The sequence below is a fragment of the Alternaria metachromatica genome (genome assembly GCF_023757995.1).
Source record: "Alternaria metachromatica strain BMP 0045 chromosome Unknown scaffold_6, whole genome shotgun sequence".
Classification (NCBI taxonomy): domain Eukaryota; kingdom Fungi; phylum Ascomycota; class Dothideomycetes; order Pleosporales; family Pleosporaceae; genus Alternaria; species Alternaria metachromatica.
The window spans coordinates 687,578-713,843 of record NW_026055497.1 but is presented as its reverse complement, the minus strand read 5'-3'; the positions used below and the strand labels follow the sequence as shown (position 1 = coordinate 713,843).

At 54.1% G+C, this 26,266-nt stretch overlaps 7 protein-coding genes across 7 annotated transcripts; 4 read left to right on the top strand and 3 right to left on the bottom strand.

Annotated features, from left to right (window-relative positions):
* Window positions 1-2,058: 2,058 nt before the first annotated feature.
* On the top strand, window positions 2,059-3,944 carry J4E83_003802 (uncharacterized protein; the record flags this gene model as incomplete). Its single annotated transcript, XM_049330735.1, has 3 exons — window positions 2,059-2,599; window positions 2,662-3,701; window positions 3,765-3,944. The coding sequence occupies 3 exons, from the start codon at window positions 2,059-2,061 to the stop codon at window positions 3,942-3,944; spliced, it is 1,761 nt and encodes a 586-aa protein (XP_049190152.1).
* A 4,507-nt stretch (window positions 3,945-8,451) lies between these two features.
* Window positions 8,452-9,500, top strand: J4E83_003801 (uncharacterized protein; the record flags this gene model as incomplete). Its single annotated transcript, XM_049330734.1, has 2 exons — window positions 8,452-8,687; window positions 8,741-9,500. The coding sequence occupies 2 exons, from the start codon at window positions 8,452-8,454 to the stop codon at window positions 9,498-9,500; spliced, it is 996 nt and encodes a 331-aa protein (XP_049190151.1).
* A 316-nt stretch (window positions 9,501-9,816) lies between these two features.
* Window positions 9,817-10,923, bottom strand: J4E83_003800 (uncharacterized protein; the record flags this gene model as incomplete). Its single annotated transcript, XM_049330733.1, has 1 exon — window positions 9,817-10,923. The coding sequence occupies one exon, from the start codon at window positions 10,921-10,923 to the stop codon at window positions 9,817-9,819; it is 1,107 nt and encodes a 368-aa protein (XP_049190150.1).
* Window positions 10,924-14,022: 3,099 nt separating this feature from the next.
* Window positions 14,023-16,305, top strand: J4E83_003799 (uncharacterized protein; the record flags this gene model as incomplete). Its single annotated transcript, XM_049330732.1, has 3 exons — window positions 14,023-14,395; window positions 14,443-15,737; window positions 15,784-16,305. The coding sequence occupies 3 exons, from the start codon at window positions 14,023-14,025 to the stop codon at window positions 16,303-16,305; spliced, it is 2,190 nt and encodes a 729-aa protein (XP_049190149.1).
* A 2,612-nt stretch (window positions 16,306-18,917) lies between these two features.
* J4E83_003798 (uncharacterized protein) lies at window positions 18,918-20,177 on the top strand (the record flags this gene model as incomplete). The annotated part of the gene is made up of 1 exon (XM_049330731.1): window positions 18,918-20,177. The coding sequence occupies one exon, from the start codon at window positions 18,918-18,920 to the stop codon at window positions 20,175-20,177; it is 1,260 nt and encodes a 419-aa protein (XP_049190148.1).
* Window positions 20,178-20,508: 331 nt separating this feature from the next.
* Window positions 20,509-22,581, bottom strand: J4E83_003797 (uncharacterized protein; the record flags this gene model as incomplete). The annotated part of the gene is made up of 1 exon (XM_049330730.1): window positions 20,509-22,581. One exon carries the CDS (start codon window positions 22,579-22,581, stop codon window positions 20,509-20,511), a length of 2,073 nt encoding a protein of 690 aa, XP_049190147.1.
* A 499-nt stretch (window positions 22,582-23,080) lies between these two features.
* J4E83_003796 (uncharacterized protein) lies at window positions 23,081-25,962 on the bottom strand (the record flags this gene model as incomplete). The annotated part of the gene is made up of 2 exons (XM_049330729.1): window positions 23,081-25,782; window positions 25,839-25,962. The coding sequence occupies 2 exons, from the start codon at window positions 25,960-25,962 to the stop codon at window positions 23,081-23,083; spliced, it is 2,826 nt and encodes a 941-aa protein (XP_049190146.1).
* Between the last annotated feature and the right edge of the window lie 304 nt (window positions 25,963-26,266).

Here is a 26,266-nt window from a genome sequence, read left to right as displayed (position 1 = left end):
CGCTGAAACTTAGCAAATGATCTATCGACAACAAGTCGAACGTTTTGGGCTGCACTGAGTTGACAATTGCACAAGGTTGCCAATGCTTGTGTTCCTCGGATATGTCGTGTAAATCAGTCCTTTCCGCATGAAGCCGGCGTCAACGCAGCTGTGTCAATCGGGGCTCACGGGCTGCACTTCTCCGGGCATCTGGCAATAGTCTTAGTGCGAGATCCACCGGCTCACGTATAATACGCGACACGTATGTGCCCATATTCACGTGTTTGCGTCTCCTGAACGAACCCTATGCGCGAAGACTGCTGTAGAACGTGTTGCAACTTAAGCACATAAACTTGACCCTCTGTTGTGCTTGACGTTGAAACAGCGGAACGATGCTCTCCGGGAACGATGGTGCAGGTACATTAATGCTCAGACTGAGCAGGTTCGATAGATCGTCAACGTCGACTTCTGATGCTCTCGTCTACAATGGATCAGTATCGATTGGGCGAATGGACACCACCAACCGTAGTCTCGGTGGCCAGCTGTAACCGGGGTCACGCTAGTGAAGATACAGTGCCATGCTAGCAAGCCAACAACATGATCCGTTTTTGACTACCCGCATCGTGGCTGTGGGAGATTGTTGGTGTGAAAGACCGGGGTAGGCGTGGACGGAGCAGAGACGTATTCTAGCGTCGTTTGGAGTCGGTCTGTCGCGTAAGAGATAGTAGCTGCCGATCTGCAGAAGATAAAATTCCGAGACATATGAGTTGTTCGTCCTCTGGCTGCTTCGTTTGCGAGTATGATAACAGTGCCGACGCGCTTCGGCGATGGATGTCGTGCAGGGTGGGCACCGTTCGGAATTGGACACGGGGTGTAGCCGCTCGTGCAGCGTGGCGGAGACCGGGGATGTGGTACTGGTAACACAAAGAACCTTTGAAGAGGCTTTGGACGATAACCCTTCGAGAGTCAGCACAAGCACACCCTGACTGTGCGCTCCCATGTGAGCGTCGGCCTATTCCGTCCATTTGGGGCTCTTCCGGAATCCTGCATCGACAAGGAACAAATTCACTTACGTCAGCCCTCGAATGTACTCAAGAAACTGCGAGGGAGATGGCCCGAGAAGCCCGGTGACAAAATGCGAGAGGTCGGCCGTGGATGACGACTACAAGGTTGCGCCATCGTTGGCGTTCACAGGCCCCATGGCACAGTGGGCCACCAAATATCGACTGATGCGTTCCGGTACATACAGCGACGCGCTCTGTTCGCATGTGGAATGGCGTTCATCAACCTTGGGAGCGTACCTAGGACCGCCATGGACGACGTGAGGAGGTGGAGACATTCGATCTTTCGTACATAAGGGGTGAGAACGCGTCGGATGATGGTCCAGGGCGCGAAACGAACGAAAGCGCGTACTCGAATGGTTGTCAGCGGTGGTAACGCGCCTGTCTCGCGTTCCTTTGTCGGAGTCATCGCGATGTCGCGTTGCGATGTCGGTTCTGGGTTGCAACATGTGGGGCAGCTCCCTCGGCTTCGAAGGGCCGCCAAGCCCCAAAGAGCGGAAGCGCAGGTGCGGCGAGGAAAAAAATTGTTTATCATGCTGCCCCTTCCCCACTAGAGCGCTCTTACTTTCCAATAACCATGAGCCCAAACGCCATCACCAGCTGGGACAACACTCCCGCCACGCCGCTACGAAGACGTCGCCGCCGCCCACACTGAGAACTCGAGTTGAGAGTAGATGGACTGCTGCTGCATCTAGCGCCCAACGGCCATAACATTATTCTTCCACCAGGATACCCCATTTTTGGAGAGACCTGCCGAAATCTTCAGGAACACCACCAGGCTACGTATGTCGTCACTTGTTCTCTTACTTGCCGCCTATTCAATGTCCCGATGATGATTTTGTCATATTATAAAGATGTTAGACTTGCGATACCCCTTGAGCGCACAACGACTTCCTGAGAGACTACCCCACTTACATATCCCGCGTCTTCCGAATTGTTACCGCAACTGACGCGTCTTAGTAGCATATAAACCCGAGTTTTTACTCCAAGCCTCCCCACACCCCGCCATCACGTCAAAATGTGCGGTATCATTGCTGTGATCCACGGCGATCCCAAGTCGCAATCGGCTTCGGTCGAGGTGCACGATGCCCTCTACCTCCTCCAACATCGCGGCCAAGATGCTGCCGGAATAGTCAGTTGCAGTGCCGGTGGTCGCTTCCACCAGTGCAAGGGCAACGGTATGGCGTCGCGCGTCTTCCAGGACGGCGCACGCGTGTCCGACCTCCCCGGCTTCATGGGCCTCGGGCACCTGCGATACCCTACCGCTGGCAGCAGCGCGAACGCTGAGGCTCAGCCCTTCTACGTCAACAGCCCCTACGGTATCTGCATGACTCACAATGGCAACCTCATCAACGCGCCGGCACTACGCCAGCGACTCGATCACGAGGCCCACAGGCACATCAACACCGAGAGCGACAGTGAGCTCATGCTCAACATCTTCGCCGACGAGCTCAACGAGACGGGCAAGGCGCGTATTAACGCCGACGACTGCTTTGCGGCGCTGGAGAGGATGTACAAGCTTTGCACTGGTGGATGGGCCTGCACGGCCATGCTTGCGGGTATGTCAATATCCAATGATATCTGCTACGCTGTGATCGTGTAGATACTAACATTGTCTCAGGATTCGGCCTCATCGGTTTCCGCGACCCGTACGGTATTCGGCCCATGGTGCTCGGCTCTCGCAAGTCGCAGGACGGCAAGAGCATGGATTACATGATGGCCTCGGAGAGCGTTGCGCTGGTTCAGTGCGGCTACAAGGACTTCTTCGATATCCTCCCCGGCCAAGCTGTCATCATCGAGAAGGGCAAGGAGCCCGTCTTCAGGCAAGTCGCCAAGCAAGAAGCGTATACCCCGGATATCTTCGAATACGTCTACTTCGCGCGACCTGACTCTGTCATTGACGGCATCGACGTGGACGAGAGCCGACGCAACATGGGCTTCACTCTCGCCGAGACCATCAAGAAGCAGCTTGGTCCCAAGACCATGGCTGAGATCGACGTGGTTATGCCGATTCCTGAGACTTCGATTACTTCTGCGTTATGCGTTGCTGAGGCTCTCGAAAAGCCATACGTACAAGGTTTCGTCAAGAACCGCTACATCTTCCGCACATTCATCATGCCATCGCAACAACTACGACAGAAGGGCGTCCGGGCCAAGCTGAATCCTATGAAGAAGAAGTTTGAAGGCAAGAACGTGCTGCTGGTTGATGACTCCATCGTTCGGGGTACTACGTCGCGTGAGATTGTCCTGATGGCGCGGGAAGCGGGTGCCAAGAAGGTCTACTTTACCTCGTGTGCACCGCCAATCACCAATGCCCACATCTACGGTATTGATCTGGCCTCTTCCTCGGAGCTGATCGCTCACCACCGCGACTCAGCAGCCATTGCTAAGCACATCGGCGCGGACGATGTCGTATACCAGAATCTTGAGGATCTACAGAGCGCTTGCGCACGTCTCTCCCCGCGAGATCCCGCAACACAAAAGTTCGAAGTCGGTGTCTTCTGCGGCAAATATGTCACCCCGGTCGACGCTGGCTATTTCGAGCATCTCGAGAGAATCCGCGGAGAGAGCCGCAAACAAAAGGTCATGGAGAAGGCACGAGAGGCTGTCGTACATGGTACGGCCAATCCTCAACAGGTGCGCATGGCTGCCAAGGGCGTTGTAAGTTGAGAATTGAAAACATCGTTTGGCAAGACTCCCTGTGACTAATGCGTATTGCAACAGGAGGTTGACCAACATGGCAACGTCATCCCATCGGATGGCAATGGGCAACCCGATTGGCACCCGGCCAACGGTGTCAGCCAGACGTCCGCGAGTGATGCGCTCGCTAACGGTAACGGGGAAGAGCGACGCGTTACCAGCAGCCAGGACATCAGCTTACACAACATGCACGATTACAACTGAGCAGCTACTCAATAGTTGTCAATGGTCGCTTTGCTACGGCAACACGGATGGTCTTTCTTTATTTAGACGATGATGATACACACGTACCAGGAAAAGTTACGAAAGAGATGATTGGGATACAGCGCGGGACTGCCAAGGCGTAGGAGGGGATTTGTGCTCTTCAGAGACTTTCCGAATGTAGATCTGAGTTCTTGGAGGCCTCAAGACTAGGGTCACGCTGAGATCGAGCACGCACCTTTGCTTATGCTCTCTCGCTTCAGGATACGAATCCAACAGTCGTTTGCACAAGCCTTTTGGCCAGGCCTGTCAGCCGGGTCCTTCCGTCCCATTGGTGCACATCTGGTGGCCTCTCTGCACCAACACATGATATCCGTGCACATTTTCTTACCGGCTGCATTGCATCAATGCACACATGCGCTTAACGTTTCCGAAGACATCACACATCACGTGGTTGACTTCCACCTTGAGAGTTCTCGCCACGCGCACGAGCTATTGTAGGCCGCCATCTCATAGTTCTTCCAAAGAAGGGAGAGGATGACGAACAAATTTCGTGCGCGCCTGTTCGCTCGATACCGAGATGAGGTATATAGGGAGTTCACTCGATGCTGAGCTCATGTCTCACACATGACGCCGCTCAGCCACCGACAACTGACGCAGCCTCTCAAGAGAATGATTTCCCCGCGGACTGACCTCTTGCAGCAGCGGCCCGCAAGCCACTGACCATCAGTCACATCGACACGAGTCGCTTCTATTGACTAAGGCCATAGAAACGTTCTCGGCCAGCAGACTCCACGTCGCCATACTCAGCGACCACACTGGCCAGCGTTGTGCTTACCAAACTGGAAGCCACGGCGTCAGGTGTACGAGCAAACTTCCTCATACTGCCAACAACGGCCCCTCGTTCGCAACCTGTCCGGCGTTGAGGCATATGTCTGCCTGTGTCCGGTCACTTGCATGGCAAGCCCATCAGACATGATGATGAATCACATTCGTATTCTGTTCACCGCAACAAGCCACGATAAACTCCAACAAACGCCCCGGGCGAGAGGAGATGACGGAGGAAATTGAGAGCACTGAAGAAATGAGGTATAAAACCTCCAAGGAAGGATGTGTTTGGAGGGACACCTACGACAACATCTTCTGCAGCATCACTACATTCAATATCTTTTAGCTCCACCAAAAACCCAAATCTTCAAGATGCAGTTCACCTCCACCATCGTCGCCGCCATCATGGCCTCAGTTGCCGTTGCTCAGATCTCGCTTGAGAACGTTGCCTCTTGTACGTCCCTTCCCCATGTACGCAGACTACTGTTCCCACTAACGTTCACCCCTCAGTCGAGGCCTACGCCAACGCCGACTGCGCACCCCAGGCCTTGCAGCAACAGAACATCCACAGCAACGAATGTGTATTCCTGCCCTTGCAGAGCGCCCGCGTCTTCTTCTTGGAGAAGACTCGTGCCAACTGCCGCCGTGAGTCGCGACAACGTTTATTGTGAATGATCGGTATCTAATGGGAATAGTCGAGTTCTACACCTCCAACGATTGCTCTGGTACACCAACCGACACCTTCACCACTGCTCCCAGCGACTGCATCAATGTGTCGCAGAAGTTTTCTTACCAGGCTATCTGCTCTTAAGCGTGTCATTCCGGTTACGCTTATGATGGAGACCGAGTGACGACTTGGTGATTAGATGGAGAGGAGCTGGCAACAGCGCACTGCCTAGCTGAGAAGATTCTCAGACGACAGTCATTACAATATCTATTCGATCTGACTTATTAGAGCCAGTCTAGTTCGTTCGCCGTGTTCAACACACGGTGCGAGCTAAGCTATATTGAAATATATCAGATCGCTACTATCGCCATCTTCGAGTCAAACGTGACCATCGCTAAGGCGTTATGTGATGTGAGCAGGTAGGACAAATGATCGGAGAATTTCATTTGTATGATGTGCTACTTCCATATGAAGCAAGTGCTTACTATGAGGAAATTTGACCGAGCAATATATGAAAAGAATGTCTCTGCCAAGTTCCTTCTACTACAACCCAAGGATTAGGTGAGAGAACGTCGTCAGGGAATATGGAGAAGACATTGGTCGTATACTTCAGTCACATGGATATGACCTTGAGGTACCAAGACGTCGATGGTCGAAGCTGGCTGTCTGTTGTCTCGCTGCTCCCATATCGATTGCGAGAAAGCACATATAAAGCCACTCCAGATTACACCTCTACAGTTCATCACTTTCAACACAATCATCGCGATCATCCTGAACACATCCACATCTTCAATCATGCATTTCCTCACCATCGCCTTCGCACTCGCAGCGACAACCCTCGCCTCCCCCCTTACGCCCACCCGCCGCAACCCCGTCCCCAACCCCATCCCCAACGCCGGCTCCTTCACATCATGGTCGTGCATTGACTGCGCTGCCAACAACCCCTGTCTCTCCTTCCCGCACGACAACATCGTGTCTGATGAGTGTTATCCGCTTGAGCCAAACCAGGCAAGTCTGCAAGTACTACGCATCGCTCTTCGGGGCTGCGAGTGTAAGTAAACTTTTGTCCTAGCATGATGACTGTGGTGGCTGATGAGGTGTGTAGTGCAACTCTTCGACTCGGTGGATTGTTCGGAGGAGGCCGGTGCGCCGTATGTGCTTAGTGAGCCGCCGACGTGTGATCCTGTGCCGGTATTTAAGAGGGGGTATAAGATTGTTTGTTAGAGAGGCGGGGTGTGGGTTCTTGGGGGTAGTTGGTAGGTTCGAAGGGCGTTTTGAAGGCTTTTGGCGTCGTTGCTAGCTATTGTTTGCTGGTATGTTAGTCGGATAGAATGAGCCTGGGTTATCATTAGTTCAACACGTAATGATACCAGACATTTAAACTCCTGGGCTTCTCGTGAATGGTTTTCAAATCTTTCGCGTCTTGCGCGTGATAAAGAACTCCCAGCGTGGTGATAAATTCGTTGATGGATATCATCATGGGATCAAGGCAATCTTGCGGATGCCCTGATAACGGAACGATCTCCGGTTCAGTATGATGTTTGTTGGGCGACTACGTTGGTCCGTCTACCAAAGCATACTGATCTAAATTCAGTTACACAGCGTTCAGAGTTTGTCGCAACACCAGACCTTGGGTTTCAGCGTTGCTGAAAGAGTTGCAAGGGTTTGCGTTCATGTCGGTGATGACGCACGGAACTACCTTCTCCCTTCGCATCCATCATGGTACTTTCTCGTGTCTTTATTAAATTCTGGCCGCTCACATAGCTTGAACCCTGAAAACAACTTGTTTGCTACCATTGAAGCGGCTCCGAGAACGAAAGCTAGTTCTGTATGACTGTAGGTGAGTATGCCAGAGATCGAGTTTGATTCTACAGCTGCGAGAGCTAACGCTTTCCACACCCTCTTGTTCGAGTCTGCAGCTGGGGATTTGCCGCAAGGTGACTTCTACGCTCAGACTGCATGAAATTCAGGACCGACGCCAAGAATCCGTATCGCAGTTCATCTCTTATCACCACTCCGACTTGCGATCCGAAAGTTTCGGGGTTGGGTAAGCATTTGGTGGCATCGTCCCCATTGCCCCAAAGGCGTAACTCCAGGCCGCTGCACATGGGCCCCAACAAACGCCACACTTCCATCCCCACGGACTCGGCAACAAGTAGCCGCTAAACGAAAGATCTGTAATGCGCATTACGATCGGACAAGACTCGCGCCAGCCTCTGAGAATCAGGTCATTGAAAGGGCCGAACAGTTCGGTGATGTAGCGCAATCATCGGACGGGCGCCCCGGCACCACCTACGTCATGGACTCCTCGAGCAGAGCCGCATCCGCATTGGGGTCAGGAACAACGTCTTTTGCTCCACACAAGCGGCGTCTGGCACATGGAAATCCATATCATTCCGACACGTTCCAGACGCACGTCTCACTATTGCGGACATTTCGGCAGTCCTGCAACAGCGGTGGGATGATTGGCCGATGCCGCCCGAGGCGTCCTCTGGATTTCGCAGCTCGATATTTCTTATTTCAATGTGCAGGTATAGGCTGCATGCTGTGCCGACAACGCGTAATCGCGACGATATAGCCTACATTAATCAGCTGCATCACAGCTGACAACACCGCGAAGATGCAGCATGAGGATGCGACTATACCGGAATCGGCAGATCTCGAAATTGTCATGCTGGAGATGCGACCCACAAAACCACGTTTTCTAGTGGCGGTCGACGCACCCAATGTGTAAGGCACGGCGATATCCAGACCCTGGACCCAAAGACCCTGTGCATTATCAATACGCGACGTCATGGGGGAGAAGTTTTCGAACGTAGCTCCAGCGACATTCATGGCACATGTAAGAATGAGCTGTAGGTTGGCTCTAATCATATATAACAGTAAGTCGCGGTAGTCTTTGTGAACATATCAATCAACTTCACATCAACTTTCATCTCTTTTACAACAAGATACCCAAAAGTTTTTCCATTACATCACCTTTCAACGTATAGCACATTACAACACATCACCAAGATGCCTTCTTTCACCGTCTACAAGGGCTCCAAGGAGAGCAAGATTGTCAAGTCGCAAACCACCAAGCCCGACCTCGAGAACGACCAGGTCCTCATCAAAGTAACCGCCTCCGGTCTCTGCGGAACCGATGAGCACTACAAGGGAGCCGACATGGTTCTCGGCCACGAGGGTGTCGGTGTCGTAGAAGAGCTTGGACCCAACGTGCAGGACCTGAAGAAGGGTGACCGCGTCGGATGGTAAGTTTTGATTGTAAGAAGTGCATGTGAGACATTTACTGACTTCGTACCAGGGGATACGAGCACAACTCCTGCGGCCGCTGCGACAAGTGCCTCACAGGCCAGGAAACCTACTGCAACCAGCGCCAAATGTATGGCATGGCCAACCTCGATCAGGGCAGCTTTGCTTCCCACTCCGTCCAGCGCGAGGCCTTCGTTTTCAAGGTTCCCGATGAGCTCACCGACGCCGAAGCCGCACCCCTGATGTGCGGTGGAGCCACCGTCTTCAACGCCCTGCACACCTACAACGTCAAGCCCACCGACCGCGTCGGTGTCATGGGTGTTGGCGGTCTCGGTCACTTGGCCATCCAGTACGCCGCCAAGATGGGTTGCGACGTCGTCGTCTTCTCCGGATCCGAGAGCAAGAAGGACGAGGCCATGAAGCTCGGCGCAAAGGAGTTCATCGCCATGAAGGGCAAGTCTGAGATTAGCGTCAGCCGCCCTGTTGACGCTCTCCTTGTCACCACTTCTGTCATGCCCGACTGGAAGCTCATGCTCCCTGTTCTCAACAACAACGCTATCATCTTCCCCATGACCGTTTCTGATGACGACTTTGCTATCAACCACATGGCTCTTATCGCCAAGGGTATCACTGTTCAGGGCTCTGTTGTTGCCGCCCGCGCTGTTCACCGCAGCATGTTGGCTTTCTCCGCGCTGCACGGTATTAAGCCTATCACCATGGAGTTCCCGCTCACCGAGAGTGGTATCGAGGAGGCGATGGCCACCCTCAGGGATGGAAAGATGAGGTACCGTGGTGTGCTTAAGCCCCAGTAGATGGATGGCTTTGGATTGAAAGATGGTAATGGAAAGGTTAATGAGCGGTGTATGACTAGTAGATACCGATGATAGACTTACGAATCTCATTTGTTTGAACATATATTGTGCCCCCTTTGAACGTGATGGCTTTAACTTAAAAACCGTGTACGAATTGTGAAGGTTTCGAGGCATTGTGGTTCGCGATGATTCCTTACATGTGTCTTATGTCCTGAAGGTTGAACGTAAGATGCCAAGGCCTCTACAGCTTTCTATCCAGACTCATGAATCTCCAGCCACGGATATCTAACAGCCCAAGTCAACGCAAGACGTCCATCTATGCTGGGAACAAGCGGATAAGTACTGGTAGGATGTCTCTCGGCTCCATCGTCTGCAAAGCCGCAATAGCAGATCTCACATCCGTGACCAGTGTTCCTTCGACCTCAATCGCACCAATCTTGACCCCCTTTCCATCCTGTCCCCTAGCCTCACTGGTCTGCGGTACGTACGGAGCCAACAGCGCTTGGAACAGTTCATTACCACTATTGCCTTCATCTTCCCCCCGCCCAGGCAACACCCAGTTTGCCATATCGACATTCCTATCCTCGCTCTTCACCACCTCAGCACGCACACCCATCTCCCTCTTCCCAGGCACCACCCCACCAACAAACTTCCCAACCTTCCTCTCGTACCGCTCCCTACCCAACTGCGACTCTGCAACACGCAACTCAGCCTCCCACTCTTTGCTCAGCTTCTTCATAGCGTTCTTGAGCAGCTTCTTCTGCGCACCACCAAACACGGTGAATAACTCCCATGGTCCAGTTTTCCATGTCAGGATGAAGGACTCTCGGGCGGCGAAGCTGGAGGTGGGTGTGTTGTGGTGCTCGATGACGGCGGCGAGGTATTGCTTTATGAAGCGAATGGCGGCAGGAGGGATGGGTGCGTGTGTGGGAGTGGTAACCCGTCCGGGGCGGTAGGAGTCTATGGTTCCACGACGACGATCGAGTACTCCTGCTTCACTGTATGCAGAGTTACTCTGGTCGCTTGACTGCGAGTGTTGAGCTAACAGCGCAACGAAGATCGCGGTGTTCCACCTCATGGTGTCATGGAAGCGTTGGAAATGGTGCGTTTGGTCGAGTCGGTAGAACCAGATCGCTCGAGTGATTTCCATACTTTGTTTTTCTCCATCTTTGATGGGCTTGCTCGCGTAGCGGTCGATGGCGGCGCGGTTGTGGAGGAAAAACGGGAGTTGGATATCTGGTGGTATGTTGGCGATATCTAGCGCTCGTGGAGTTTGGTCGAGGATGTCCGCTAGTGTGACTGTGGGGAGGTGGTTAGGCGGTACGCCTTGAAGCTTGTTCTTTAGCAGTAGTTGAAGTTTGGCTTGGTTGTGATTGTCAGGGCCATCAGTCTTGTGCTCGAAGGCAGTGATAGCGTGCGACATCTTGGACTTGGATGCTTGATAGTACGAGAGGGCAATGTATCCAAAGTACGATTATTAAGAATAGTCGGTATTCAGCGCACGTGCGCAGATCCGTTTGCTCGCCGATGGGGAAAATAGGAAGTGAAGGGCGGGAGCTTGCATACCTTCAAACGCCTACACACCGCCGCGGACGGAGGAGCAAACAAACACTGCGTTTCCGTCATCCCGACCCCGCAAGTAGAAGAAGGTTGTCGACTAGAATACCTTTGATATGCTATCTGAACTGCCAAGTTTCTCCTTGGTGCTCCTTTCAGATCGAGTCTTTTCCGGCCTTGATCAGACGAGGATCCGCAACGTTACAACGTACCCATGAGCAAGTCATAGCAGTGCGCTAACGGCCGTGCATAACAGATACCCCAAGCCCCGGTATCACCATACTCATATCGAAAACACATCTATCAGATTTATCACTCTCATTCACCATCATCTTCATTGCCTCCAACGGGAACAACCAAAACCCAAAAGCGGGCAGCACATCCATAACATGGTCTTGCGCTTCGAACTTCGCGGTAAAATAGGAAAGCTTCCCGTCGAGAATCTTGACAAACACGAAAGTATTTGCTCAGGATCTGGTGCCCGTGAAGCGTAACGAGGTGCCTGCTTCCGCACTCTGCAAGTATTCTGGCGTTGCCACGAAACGCATCTCCTACACGCTCCAGGCAGGTTGAAGGGTCTGCTAGCCAGGGACTGGAGATCTCGACTTTAATGATGCGCTGACGCCGGATGGCGGATCGCCATATCAATAGTCGTAGTTGTTTTGGAAGTAGTTGGAAGTAGTGAGAAGGGGTGAAACGTCGGACCTTCGAATGGAATACCTGGATTAAAGATAGGGAATGGAGGTTTTGCAGACATGTTGAGCTATGGGCTCCTGAATGGGCAGTGTAGTGACGGGATATACAAGCACCTGCAAAACGTCCAAAGTTGTCATCACCGATATTTGTATAGAGGAGGCGGATGTACTAGGCATCAGCGTTACAAAAGCCGTGCCGCATGCGGGGCATGATGCAAGCTTTTAGTCGGGTGTTGTGCAGCTAGTGGAAACCCCAGATCTGAGAAACGGGGTTTTCGAAGAAGACGTCCATCGGCCACAGTCAGGTCTAGAGACGAATTGCAGACTCCGACACACAGAATGAAAGAGAGAAGAGAAGGAAATCCACAGACCTTTGGTGCAGCGCGTTGCTAGTCACGTCAGGCAGCTTCATGTCTACTGGTGAATGAAGCTGGAGAACTTGAGTATCTTCTACGAGCATCCGCAATGTTGATGAGTTTCCGTCAAACAAAAGACCACAAAGAACGGCAGTAAGATGGTTGATGCAAGTTTGTTGATGTTGGTCAAACGTGCGGTTACGCGTTCGCGCCCACTTGTTCCAAGGCTGGTGGGGCAGCTCCACCGCTAGGCGCGCATAGGGAAGATGACGATCTTCAGGGTCAGCCCAGTGCGAAAGGTTGGAAGATGAGGCTGCGCAAAGTGTATCGATAGATGTGAGCGGGCCGGAAATCTCTGAGGTAGATGGGCAGATCGCGTGTTTCAGATGTGGGTGAGACGTTCGTTGATCGTTCGCAGACACGCGTTGCGCAAGTGGGCTCATGACGTCTGTCCCATGGCTTGAATGATGATCGTCCGGTGGTACAGTGGTGAGCGGTGGCTGGGTAAACACTTTCAGTCCACGGAGGGCCGATATGGTGGTGGAAACAATGATGTTTACACTGATGCCACGTGAGGGCATTACGCAAGCTGCGGATGGAGATGCCGTAGTGTCCAGCGCCCAGAAACAGCAGGCAGACTACGCTGCAGTGTAGTCTTGTCCATCTCGATGTGGTGAAGATGGCGCCGCTTGCAGCGAGTCGACGGCTCATTGACCTCGCTGGCCAAGTGCGCCACAGTCAGATGCGGCATGATTGGCATGATTGGCTGGAGAGGCTGGGTGTGGTCTATTTGCGTGCAGCCATCCGCTGGTGCCGAGAGCACGGATGGGGTCGCTGGCCAGACAGTCCAGACTTGGTGTGCCGCAGGATTCCGGATGGCATAATATTGACATCCTTCAGGGAGCGGCAATGTGCAGCGGCCGGGGATGGGCTGGAAGAGTGAAATGTCGGTTTCGCGCGTATACGGCAATAAAATTAGAGGAAATACGAAGAGCTGGGCGGACCTGGCTGGCAGACTTTCAGTCAGCGCGAGAAGAGGCCTAGAGCGTCGTGTTGATTGGCCCGACGAGATTGTTCCTGCGTGCGAGTGTGGCGAAGCAAGTGCCCCTGCCCCCTCGCCCCTGCCTCATCCGAGTGTTCCAGCTTGGTCAAAGAAGAAGGCGCGCGTTCTGGAGCCTGCGAAGACAAAGGCGTCTGGCAGAGAAGCAAGTGTTGACGAACTCAAGAGCAGTAGAGCATAGCGCAGTCCGTAAATGCTCCGACTGTTCCTTGCGATCGCAAACTTGACAGCCGTTGGATGCTCTGAGGCTGGGCGCTGAGCAGGTGCCGCGCGTATTCATCTGGCCCACTCGCCGCGACCGTCGCAGTCTCGCTCCCCTGAAGCAGCCGGCACGCGGTGCATAGACCTCAGCTCCTGCGAGCTGGCATCCTCTTACCATCCGCCCCATCTCCTGCTCTCCTCAGGCACTTTCCAAACACCAGCGTTAGGTGACGACGAGAGCGCGCTGAATCGTTTTTATTGGGTTGCGTGCAAGTGCTGATCGCGCCCGTCCGGTCGTTTACACATATCCCCTTCCTTGTACTAGCCCTAGCGTCGCCCAGCCGCCGACAGACAGGCCTCTTCGCCTCGCTGCTTCCCGGTTTCCCTTCCCCAGTTGTCCTGCGCAACCACCTCTTTCGACATCACCGCCCATTCGTCGCTCCCGACTGCCACTCGCTCACCCGCACCTTCACCCGCACCCACCGCTTCTCTTCACCCCTCCAGGACGCAAACGAACCCCATTCACTGTGACTGACGGACTCCCTCGCGCCGCTGGTTTGGCCGACCTCCCTCCGCAGTACTCGTAAGGAGTACGCCCGCGCCTGAGGCACATCGCTCCGCGCACCTAATACACCACAACAACACCGCCCACCATGAAGTTCTCCCTCTCCAAGTCGCTGCTATGGCTCGCAGCCATCGCGGCGCCCGTCGTCTCGGGCGAGCGCATCATCGAATCCAAGTCGCTCAACCCGTGCATGTCCAACTCCAGCTTCTCCGCCACCCTCTTCAACGTCGCATTCACCCCCAGCAACCGCAGTCTGGGCTTCAAGATCGAGGGTATCTCCAACATTGCCGGCAAGATTGAGGCCGACATCGAACTGCTCGTCTACGGATACTCCGCCATGAACGAGAAGCTCGACCCCTGCGGTCAGAAGGAGCTCGAGGGCATGTGCCCAATGAACGCCGGACCGCTGACTATCAAATCCAACATCGACATTAGCCAGGACATCATGAGCGTCATCCCAGGTAAGAAACGTCCAAAGTTGCTGCCCAACCCCCCTAACACCACACAGGCATCGCATACACAATCCCCGATCTCGACGCAGTCGTACGAGTCAAGATCAGGTCTGCAGAGACGCATCAACAACTCGCATGTGTAGAAGCAGAGCTGTCAAACGGACATTCGGTCGACCAGAAGGCTGTGGCATGGGTGACGGCTGTCATAGCGGGTCTGGGTCTCATGGCATCCGCTATAACGTCTGGACTGGGTCATTCCAACACCGCCGCGCACGTTGCCGCCAACGCCATGTCGCTATTCGGTTACTTCCAAGCGCAGGCCTTCATCGGTCTCTGCGCCGTCCCTCTCCCACCCATCGTGTCCGCCTGGACCCAGAACTTCCAATGGACCATGGGTCTCATCCGTGTTCAATTCCTTCAGGATATGGCAACATGGTACCAGCGTGCTACTGGCGGAAGCCCGACCACCTACCTGTCCCAGCTGTCGTACATCTCCATTGAGGTCCAGAAGTCGAGGAAGATGAGGCGTGCGCTGGACTTCACCACCGGAGCTGTCGGTCGTCTCATGGCCCGTAGTAACGCTGCCGCCACCGAGGCACAGGCTGGAGGAGACCGCTTGGTTCTCCACGGCATCGAGCGTGTTGGTTTCAAGGCCAAGATCGAAACGACCAACATCTTCTTCACTGGATACACCTTCTTCGTCATCTTTGTCCTCTTTACCGTCATCGGTGTCGTGGCTTTCAAGTACATCTGCGAGGGTCTAGTCAAGGCCGGCAAGATGAAGGGCGACAAGTTCGTCGACTTCCGCAACGGCTGGCAGACTGTGCTCAAGGGTATTCTCTTCCGTGTCGTCCTCATTGGCTTCCCGCAGATGATGATGCTGAGCTTCTGGGAGTTAACTAAGCGTGACTCTGCTGGTCTGGTCGTTCTGGCTATCCTTTCTATGCTCACCATGATTGGTATCCTCGCATGGGCTTCTTCCAAGGTGGTCCGAATCGCCCAGCGCTCCATCGCCATGCACAAGAACCCTGCATACATCCTCTACTCGGACCCTGTCGCGCTCAACAAGTGGGGCTTCCTCTACGTTCAGTTCAAGGCGGCCGCCTACTGGTTCATCATCCCATGGCTCGGATACCTCCTTATCAAGGCCATGTTTGTCGGTCTTGCGCAAGGTGCATTCAAGGTTCAGGCCATCGCCATCGTTCTCATCGAGGCTGCTCTGCTTGTCGGTGTATGCGTCCTTCGTCCCTGGATGGACAAGAAGACCAATGGTTTCAACATTGCCATTGCTGCTGTCAACTTCCTCAGCGCCTTCTTCCTGTTGATGTTCACCGAGATTTTCAACCAGCCTGTAAGTAGCCCTCACTCCCACCACGATTCCCAACTAACGTTCGTAGGCTATCGTCACTGGTGTCATGGGTGTCATCTTCTTCATCATTAATGCCGCCTTCGCCCTGATCCTCCTTCTCATGCTTCTTGTCTCGTCTGGATTCGCTCTGTTCACCAAGAACCCCGATACCCGCTACCAGCCAATGCGCGACGACCGTGGCTCCTTCATCAAGTCGCAAACTCAGCTAACTACTGAGCTCGACGCACTCGGTGCGACTGCTCGTGGTGAGGGCAAGGGCACCCACCCATACACCGGATCACGAAGCCGCATTGATGACGATGACGACTACTCTTCCGAAGAGCAGCGCCAAATGGCTGCTAAGGAGGGCGGCTTCAACGAGCACTACGCTGCCGTGCCACCACGGAGCCAGGGCAATGACGGAACTGTCTCACCAGCACCGCCATCCTTCTACGAGCGCCGCAGCCCAGCACCATCATACCGTCCTGGTAGCAACGGCCAAGGTCAACAACAGTACCGACAGGCCAATACCTCAAGCCCATGGCAACGAGGCGCAGGATACGATAATTGACGCCAGAGCGAGCACGAGGAGCAGGTGGGCCAGATCATCGATTCGTATCATCGCTCCTCAGTCGCTCAGCAGCAGCAACATCAAAATCAACAAAACAGGTTCTGAGCTATCTATGCGTTTTGTGCATATCTTGGGTATCCACACCAATATACTGTAATCATCAATCGAAATGGGTTCACATGGCATCAGTGCAGAGGGCGCAATCACACGATTACCCATCATGAAGCCGGCGTTTTCTTCAATCTCTCTGTATCCGGTTGGGCAGAGAGTGGTACTTTTGGGTTTTCCGTTGACTGATCAGCATGGAGGATGATAATACCTATATCCATCTCGTATATATGTAGTCTTTCTACCCCTGGCACTTCATCGGTTGCTCTTTTCTCTTTGTGTCTGGGTGTCCTTATCTCCTTTGTTCAAGCAATGGGCGCAGCGGAAGACTATTACCAATTCCCTTCAGCGTTTCTGTTCGCAGCGTAGTACCGTGGTCCAGCGTAGGACGGACAGTCGATCGGCGGTGGCTCGGTGAGAAGGAGATAGAGTAGCAGAGCAATGAATCGTCGATTATCCAAGTTGATCTATCTTCTCCCTTTGCACCTACCGTGGACTTGATAAGAAGCAAATTTGAGCGATGAAGTTTTTGACCCGAAGGATGGCTAACCCCTAAGTATACAGATCAGATGGTTCGCAGCGTGAGGTTTGGTCGGGCTCCACTCTCGTGCATGGCGGCTATTCGAGGTTGGTAGATTGGGCTGTCAAATTTCGCTTATCAGCGTTGTACATGCCTAATCTGGCGTGCGCGATATCAACAGGATGGATCTGAGGATGACTCCCACGTTTTGGTGAACGGGTGGCTTGAGGAATCACCCGATGGGCAATTGAGCAGTGCAAGCTCGATAGCCCCCACATGCAGCCGTGTGCATCTAGCGCAATCTGCGAACTATACGTGCGGTCGATAAGCCCACGCCCGTTGTCCTAGTCTTGGTTCGAAAGCTTGAAGCTCAGCTACGTCAACAAAAAACACTTTATTGAGCTACCGGCATTTCATCCGGGGTAGTTTGTTCACGATGCTTGATGCCGCAAGCGCAGAGCAGGGGGCGTCGGCGGAGTTGCCCCAGTTTTCACAGTAAGCGCTGACGAAAGAAGGTATAACGAAGGTCACGATGCAGGATAAGTCTTTTCGGTGATGACAGCATGTAGTAGATGATCTTCAGCCGCTCAGCTCATCTCCACGTTTCGCTGTCATGGTGGCTCGGACGGGACGGCAGTCAAAAGATACACCAGCGATGTGAGCCAACGACAAGCTAGCGATAACTCACGATAGCTCCACAGCCTTCACGATCTCATGACTTAGCTGTGACAAGTGCGACAGGTGCCGCAGCCCATCTCCACCAGCCACGGTGTTAATAACGACGTCACAGAAAAGAAGCACCGAAAGTCTCCAGAGAAGCTCCGAGCAAAAACGTCAAGTTTCGCATGTCCATCCAAGCAGAGAGCGCGAGGCATGGCACGCAGCCAAACGTGTCGCACACAAAGGCCAACCCTGGATGGGGAATGGTGAGGTCGCGCAGCCCAATCAAACCACGCACGTTCACCCAGCGCAGGCCAGTAATTGGGGACCCGTAGCCAAGGACAGCGCGCCATCAGTGCGCTACCGCTCTTAGCCAGCTGCGCGACCACCCGGCTAGGAAAGACGTGTGAATGGGTGGGCTTCTGGAATCACGGAGGTGTTCCCAGGGGATGCGCTTTGTCTCTTCCCCCCCACCGAATCATCGGCGTCCAACAGCGCTGCCTAAGATTGCTATCGCGTTGGTACGGGTAGGGATTCCACGAGTGCCACCCGTCGTCCCCGGATACTCCGGGGCGCAGCGCGGTTCTTTGCTTATAGACCCGTTTGCAGGTCCCGATCGCTTTTCGACTCATCGACACACAGCCAACAACGCTTTGGCTGCGGGCCTTCCGCACGCGCCGCCCATCGTTTTATTGCGACTATCATCGACAATGCTTCTTACTCTCTAGTAGGTTGCGCGGTAGCCTGCTTGTGGATCCGTCCTCTTATCTCGTGTACCTTTACCTGTAGCACTATACTATCTCCCTTTCTTTGTTGGTTCCCATCTCTCGGTTCCAGACCCAGGTTTGACACGCCCCGTTCAAAAAGAGACGTCCACTCACCTTTTTTGCTTTGCAACGTTTCTTGTCTTGTTTGAGAATTCGTTCCTGTTTCGCATCGTCTCTTCAAGTTCCCTGGACCTTTCCCTCCCGCGCTGTTGCTTCAAGCTTCAGGCAACAGTTCTCCACGCGCTACTCGCACGCTGTAACTCTACCGCGTGACTTGTCAAACTTGAACATCGTCAAGCAACTCTTACTGTAAAACGAACATGGCGCAACTTTCACGGTTCACTTTCCCTGCTTCAAGGGAAGATCCGCCGATAGTCGAATCATCAGCGACACCACTCACGCAGAAGAGGCAACAACCCCAACTTCACCTGCTGACGTACAGCGCATCAAGCCAAGATCATACGATCGGTGCGTCTGACAAGACATTCTCAAGACCGTTTGCCGTACGAACGCTTTCTACACCACCGACCTCTCCAACAAGGAAAAGATCTGTAACTATGGGTGCGCATGATCCCCGAAGCATGCACAACAGTGGTGCCGACACACCTCCCATCACACCTGGCAGCGCCTCGCATTCCAAGTCCAACTCGACGTCGTCCGACTTTCTAAGTTCGTTATCGAGTCTACGACGTGGCGATTCGATATCGTCCCTCAGCCGGCCTCGACTATCACTGGACGAGTCACCGCAACCTGTCAGCACCGAACTCACCACCTTCCCGTATCACCTAACGGACTACGAGTTCAAGACGGATGATCGCGGGCGTAAGAAGACCATCGGCGAAGGAGCCTGGAGCGATGTCTTCCTAGCGAAACCCTGCCCGCCCAAACCAACCGAACAGTCCCCATCACAGCCTCCCTGTGGCCCCGAAATGACTCCACCACTCACCCCAGTCCGAAGCATAGACTCTGGCGTAGACGTCAGTCGACTCCCCGCCACCCCACCCATGTACGCCGTAAAAGTACCAGCCATGACCAGCGCCAAAAAGGTACTCAGCGCAGAAGCAAGAATCCTATCTTACCTCTCCCGCTTCCCAGACGCAGAAAACCACATCGTCCCCTTCTACGGCCTAGACACACGCAACGGTGCCATCCTCCTCCAAGCCATGGACGACACGCTGGAAGGCTGGATTCAGAAGACGCTCAACACGCTGGACGAAGAGGCTCGAGCAGCGAGACTGGCTGAAGTATTCCCTAGCATCGCCCTCGCACTGCTCAACAGCTTAGCATGGATGCAAAACAAGGGATGTACCCACGCCGACATCAAACCCTCTAACATCCTCATCTCCTCTTCTTCCCCCCTATCAACCGCCGCGCCCAAATCCATCTACACAGACTTCTCCTCAACCATCCTCTCCCACCCTTCCGCCACCATCGAATCCACAGCCTCCCCCCTCGGCGCAGGGACATGGGATTACCTCGATCCGTCACTGCTCAGCTCCTCGTCTACTTCTCCTCCTTCCGCGACTTCAGATCTCTGGTCCTTGGCTATCACGTTGCTGTTTCTTATCCTGGGTGGCTCGCCGTATGATGCGTTCAAGGGGAATAAGTATCAGCAGAGGGAGATGATTAAGGCGGGGTGTCCGCTACAGGTTATGGGGCATGATGATTTGGGCGTGAGGAATTTGAAGAGGGTGCAGGGGTTGAGTAGGGATCTTGGGTTTGATCTTTTGGGGTGGTTTGGGAGGGTACTTGTTAAAGATGGGGGAAAGAGGGTTGATTTAAAGGAGTGGATGGGGGAGTTAGAGAGGAAGCTTTGAAAGGGCACTTATGCTGGGTAGGGTAGAGGGTTTAGACGCGTTCTTCTTTCTTTCTTGGAAGGGTATGTTTTCAATGGCGCTTGTTAGAGATAGAGAGCTGTTTTCTGTTCTGTGTCGCTGAGGACATTCGTTAGATACCCCGTTATTTATACCGTTATTGTAATTATATGTCAATGCTGGCTTTGATCAATGTCTTAGAGATCTTCTCGATTTCATCTGCAGATCCCAACATGCACACTGCCTAGAAGAAACTCCATTCTGAACTACCTACTCTACTCTCTCAATCTTACCTGTCTTTCTCTATACCCATGCTACATCTCTCATCCCACCCTTAATCCAACTTCGTCGTACCAAACAACCTATGCCCCGTATCCGTACCCCCCTTCCCCTTGTACTTATTCCCACTCTTCCTCAACGCCACAACCCACAACTCCTTGTCATCCCTCAACATCTGCGCAAACCCATTTCCATCCCCCTTCCCTCCTTCTTCTCCTTCCTTGACTACAACAGCGCCCTCCTGCACCACCCCTGCAACAACCACAACCCGAACTCGTGGACACGCCTCTCTCAACGGCACCATGAACTCCACAATCGACTTGCCGCTATTGATGACGGAATCGACAAGGATAACCGTACGCTTGCCCTCGAAGTTCTTGGGGTCGATGTCAGAAAAGACTTTTGCGTGGGCAAATGCCGCGCCGGGAAGCGCTTTGCTGACGCCGAAGGCCATGGGTTCGCCACCGCGCATCAGAGGGATGATCAAGGTGGCTTTTTCGTGGCGGAAACGGTAGCCGTCTGTGAAGCCGCCTTGGACGTGAGGGATGGCGATTTCTTCGAGCCCCGTGATGGTGCTCAGGTACGAGGTTGCGAGGTGGTAGCCTACCTGCTCGTGCGCTTTGCGTAGGCTGTGTGACTGCTTTGTCGCGTCGCGGGTTGGTGTCATGAGAAGCTTTGCGGAGGGCTGGCTTGTTGCATGCACGAAGCGGGTTGATGGATCGCTGTGAACGCGGAAGATGTGGTCTAGTTCTGTGTCGTCTAGGGTGGCTTTGGGTAGGGTATCGAGATCAAGACGTGGAGGGACGTTGGGTGGGAGGAGGACCTGGAGGGCGGATAGGCTGTTATCGGTGATGGCTTTGGCGAGGGTTTTCTCCATTGATGAGCTTCGGGTGGCTTCATTTCCTACTACGATGTATACGCCGTCTGCTTTATGGAACATAGCCATGTCGAGAGGGCTGTCTCCGAAGGCTAGTACGCGTAGCTTCTTCTTGTGGAGATGGTCGACGACGGCGCCTTTGAGTTCTCCAGTCACGACGTAGCCGTCTGAGATCGATCCGCCTCCGATGACCTTGATGTGCGCCAAATTGTTGCGTTCCAAGACTAGCTCCCACACTCGGCGGATCCCACATGTGACAATGAGTGCGTTCACATGCCGTGTGGTAAACCATCCAGCACGTGTGAGCATCTCGATCATATCGGGGTACATCTCGACTTTGGCCGCGACACTAGCACATATGGCATCGAAGTCATCTGCCTTCTCTTCGTAGAGCAGCATGGCCTGCCGGAAGGCTGCATACGAGTAACCACTTTGGAAGACTTCCTTCAAAGGACACTCGGAGGAGCCATTTGGGAGCGTTGTTTCCTTCCAGAACATCAGTCCAGTATCGTGAGGAGCCAGAGTCTTGTCCGCATCTAACAGAAGCACTGTATCTAGACCGCCCCGGTCGCTAAGCGCAGTATCGACGGCCTGCTCAACTGCAGTCGTATTTCTAGCCTCATCGTGGCCCCCAAAGTTGTTCAACAGTGCTGCGAGTCGCTTTTCAGTTTGTCCCGAAGCCGTGGTAGACGTCTCGGTGATCGTGGTAAATAGTATACCGTGATCACGACAGATGGCACGAAGTTCCATTATCTCGGCTTCTTGCCACTTCCGTAGGTGCTGAACCGGAAGTTGTTTGCGCTCTCTGATCTCGTCCTCTTCGGTACGCGTGGCAACGATCTCTGGGTCGACCAAGAGGTAGATGATGTGTGTGTAAGTTGCCCAGTCTTTCTCTGTACCCACTCTATTCGATTCGGCCTTGTCGCCTGCCTGCCAGAACATGTAATGACCCGAAATAACCCCTGTCTTGACGTTTGCCTGGCATTGACTGGCAGCGAGGGAGAGGGCTTGTTCGCGGGCCTCGTACTGTTGTTCATTGTTCATCTTCTTGAAAGCATCCAATCCACCGCCCACAACGTTCTCCAAAAGCGAAGAGCCATCAAAGAAGGTGAATTGTTGGTGTGCAAAGTCGTTGTCGTTCTTTAATTGCTTTAGCAGATATGACTTGCCGCTTCCAGAGATTCCGTAGAGTCCAATCACGGTGGGTTTGACGGGTTCAGTCGATCCTGATGAGATTTGAGTGTCGGTCATCTTGTTGAATGTCTGATGTTTTGAGGAAGAACGGTAGCATCATGTGTACGCGGGTAGCTCTACTATAAGTGTGGGAATGCGAGTTGCTTGCTGCCTGCGCACGAGAACAGAACATGCTGTGGCAGTCAAGCACGCTTGCACAGCATAGCTTGCGCGCATCTACGAAAATCAGCTGGGTCAGTGGGGTATGTCATGTGCAGTTTACATCAACCATTTCGACAGGACATCTCTTGATAGTTGTGAAAGTCAAAGTATGCTTCTCTATTCAATGTGAATAATTCATCCTTCCAAGCAGGAAACCGTCAAAGTTGATTCGACGCCATACCAAACGCTATGCATACCGTCCCAATATGTGTTGAATAAGAAGCCCACCCAGATGCTGTTGAACATGCCTAGTGCGCCGAAGAACGCCAATCGTCGTCTCATCATACATGATTGTTCCAAATGAAGCTTGTTGAACGCTTCACTTGGGGTTGTACACCTTTTGTTCCATCAAAGTCTAGAACATGCCGTTGATCTCGCCAGTCTCAACATCGACGTCGATGTTGAGGTATCCGGGAGCAGTGGGCAGACCGGGAATAGTCTGGATATCCGCTGCGAGCGCATACAGGTATCCAGCACCAGCTGCCATGCGGACATCCCTGATGGGAACGGTGAAGCCAGTTGGGGCGCCCTTGAGGCTCGGGTCGTGAGACAGAGAGTACTGTGTCTTGGCTACGCAGATGGGCAGGTTGCCGAAGCCCTGCTTGACGTAGGTGTCGACCTTCTTCTGGGCGAGCTCGGAGAACTCGACAGCGGAAGCACCATACATCTTCTTGGCGATGGTCTCCATGCGCTCTTGTACTGTACCGCTGTTGACGTCGTAGAGAAGCTTGTAGTCGGGCTTGGGCTTGGCAGAGGCCTTGATGATGCCCTCTGCAAGGTCTACAGCACCCTTTCCACCCTCCGCAAAGTGGTTGGCTGGGATGGCGTCCTCAGCACCGGCAGCGATAGCCTCCTCGCGGATAACGTCGATTTCGGCTTGGGTATCGGTGGCGAAGCGGTTGATGGCTACAACGACGGGGACACCATACTGCTTGGCGTTCTCAATGTGCTTCTTGAGGTTGACGCAACCAGCGCGGAGAATGTCAACGTTCTCGGTACGGTAGACTTCAGGCAGTTGGGCGCCGGGGCTGATGTCGGGGCCACCACCGTGGTTCTTGAGAGCACGGACGGTTGCGACAATAACAACAGTGTCGGGCACGAGACCGGAGGAGCGGCACTTGATATTGAAGAAGCGCTCGCCACCCATGGTAAAGTCGAAGCCAGCCTCGGTCACAACGAAACCGGTCTGGGCGTCGTGGTCCTCATCAGGCTCAGTACCGGCCAGCTTGAGGGCAAGCCTGTCTGCGATGACGGAAGAAGCACCAATACTGATGTTTGCGAAGGGACCAGCGTGAACGAAGACGGGAGTGCCCTCAAGGGTTTGCATCATGTTGGGCTTGATGGCATCAGTAAGCAGAGCAGTTAGAGCACCGCCAGCACCGATGTCGTCGCAGGTAACAGGGTCACCAGCGCGTGAGCTGGCAACGACCATGCTACCAAGACGCTCACGGAGGTCCGAGAGATCCTTGCTGAGCGCGAGGATAGCCATGCACTCACTGGCGACCGAGATGTCAAAGCCAGTCTCGCGAGTCTGGCCCTTCTCTGTTGGCGCCTGGCCAACTGTGATCTTGCGCAGATGCCTGTCGTTGACATCTAGCACACGTCGCCAGGTGATGGTCTCTGGGTCGATGTCAAGCCTGGCGAACTTGGAGACCTCCTCCTCGGTCAGATCATCTGGGTTCGTCTTGTCGATACCGAGCTTCTTGAGACGGCGGAACATGACGGGCACAAACTCGCGCTTGCCCTTCTTGGCTGGAACTAAACGCTTGTACAGAGCAGCATCCTTCTGAGTGTTCTCGTGGAACATGCGCGTCTCGATAGCAGCGGCAAGCAGGTTGTTCGCGGCGGTGATGGCGTGGATGTCACCAGTAAGATGGAGGTTGAACTGGTCCATGGGGATGACTTGGCTGTAACCTCCACCAGCAGCTCCGCCCTTGATACCGAAAGTCGGCCCCATGCTGGGCTGACGCACGTTGGCGAAGCATATCCTGCCAAGGTGTGCGCCCAATGCTTGCGCGACACCGATTGTGGTGGTCGACTTACCCTCGCCGAGCGGCGTGGGAGTGATACCGGCGATGAGGACGTACCTTCCGTTGCGGCGGTGTTCGAGTCGCTTCAGCAGGGACAGATCGACCTTGGCTTTTGTCGCGCCGTATGGCTCGAGCTCGTGTGGCAGGATGCCAACCTCCTTCGCTACGGTTGTGATCTGCTTGGGGTGCTGCTTCCGCGAGATTTCGTGATCGGCGGGTATGGGGTCTTCGATGCGGATGGGAAGAGCCGAGATCTTGCGCTTCTTCTGCCTGTCGAAAGTCGCGTCGGCCGAGTCGACGAGGTTCTGTAGCAGCATGGCAATGGTCATGGGGCCTACACCGCCAGGTACCGGGGTGATGTGCGAAGCTACCTCGACGGCGGAGTCGTAGTCGACGTCTCCTACCAGCCTCTGTCCGCTCTTCTTGGTGTCGTCGGGGATGAAGTTAGTGCCAACGTCGATGACAACGGCACCGGGCTTGAGCCAGTCTCCCTTGACGAACTGCGCCTTTCCGATAGCAGCGATGACGATGTCTGCGCGGCGAACAACTTCTGGCAGGTCGGCTGTACGCGAATGGCAGACGGTGACGGTCGCGTCGGCGTTCTTCAGCAGGTAGCTGACGGGGCTTCCCACAATGTCGCTGCGTCCCAGTACGACAGCGTTCTTGCCAGAGATGTCGATGCCGGCCTCCTCGAGCAGAACCATGACACCCTTGGGCGTGCATGGGGTGAAGAGGGGCTTGCCGCCGCGCTTGGCCAGCTCACCGATGCTCTGGATGCCGAAGCCATCGACGTCCTTCTCGTCGGCGACGGCGGATGTGATGGTGTGCTCGGAGATGTGCTTGGGGAGGGGCAGCTGGACGAGGATGCCGTGGACGGCGGGGTCGTTGTTGTACTCGTAGATCTTGTACAGCAGCTCGCCTTCGGTAAGGTCTTCGGGGAGATGGACGAGCTCGCAGTCGATGTTGGCCTCCTCGGCGGCCTTGAGCTTCATGCGCACATAGGTGCTGGAGTCGGACCTGTCGCCCACTGTCGCGTGTCAACACTCTGCCTCTATCAATACGCCGCAATGACATGCGACTCACCCTGGACAATCTTCAGGCTCGGGCGGTATCGCGGGTTCTTCTCCTGCTTCTCCTTGATCTTCTGGCCGAGCCTCTCGCGGATGCTCTTGGCAATGGCGGTGCCGTCAATCTTCTGTCCAGCCATGGTGAAGCGTGTGCTGGAGAAGTGCCTGGAGGTCTGCGCAGTCTTGACGACGGTATATAGTTGGCGGGGAGCAGTCGAGCACCAATATTTTCTCAGCGGGGTAGCTGTAGCTTGCGGAAAGCCACGGGCGAGAACTCCAACGCGTCCGCCGCAGATCGGATATACTTTCATCGTCCTACCAATCCTGTCTGCGTATCTTTACCAAGTCTAGGATGCACGGCGCGACGTGTTGATACGCATTTCTATGTATGTTTCCAATGACTCAGTCTGGCGCGTCCGATAGCACTCTGGACCCCGGAAAAAG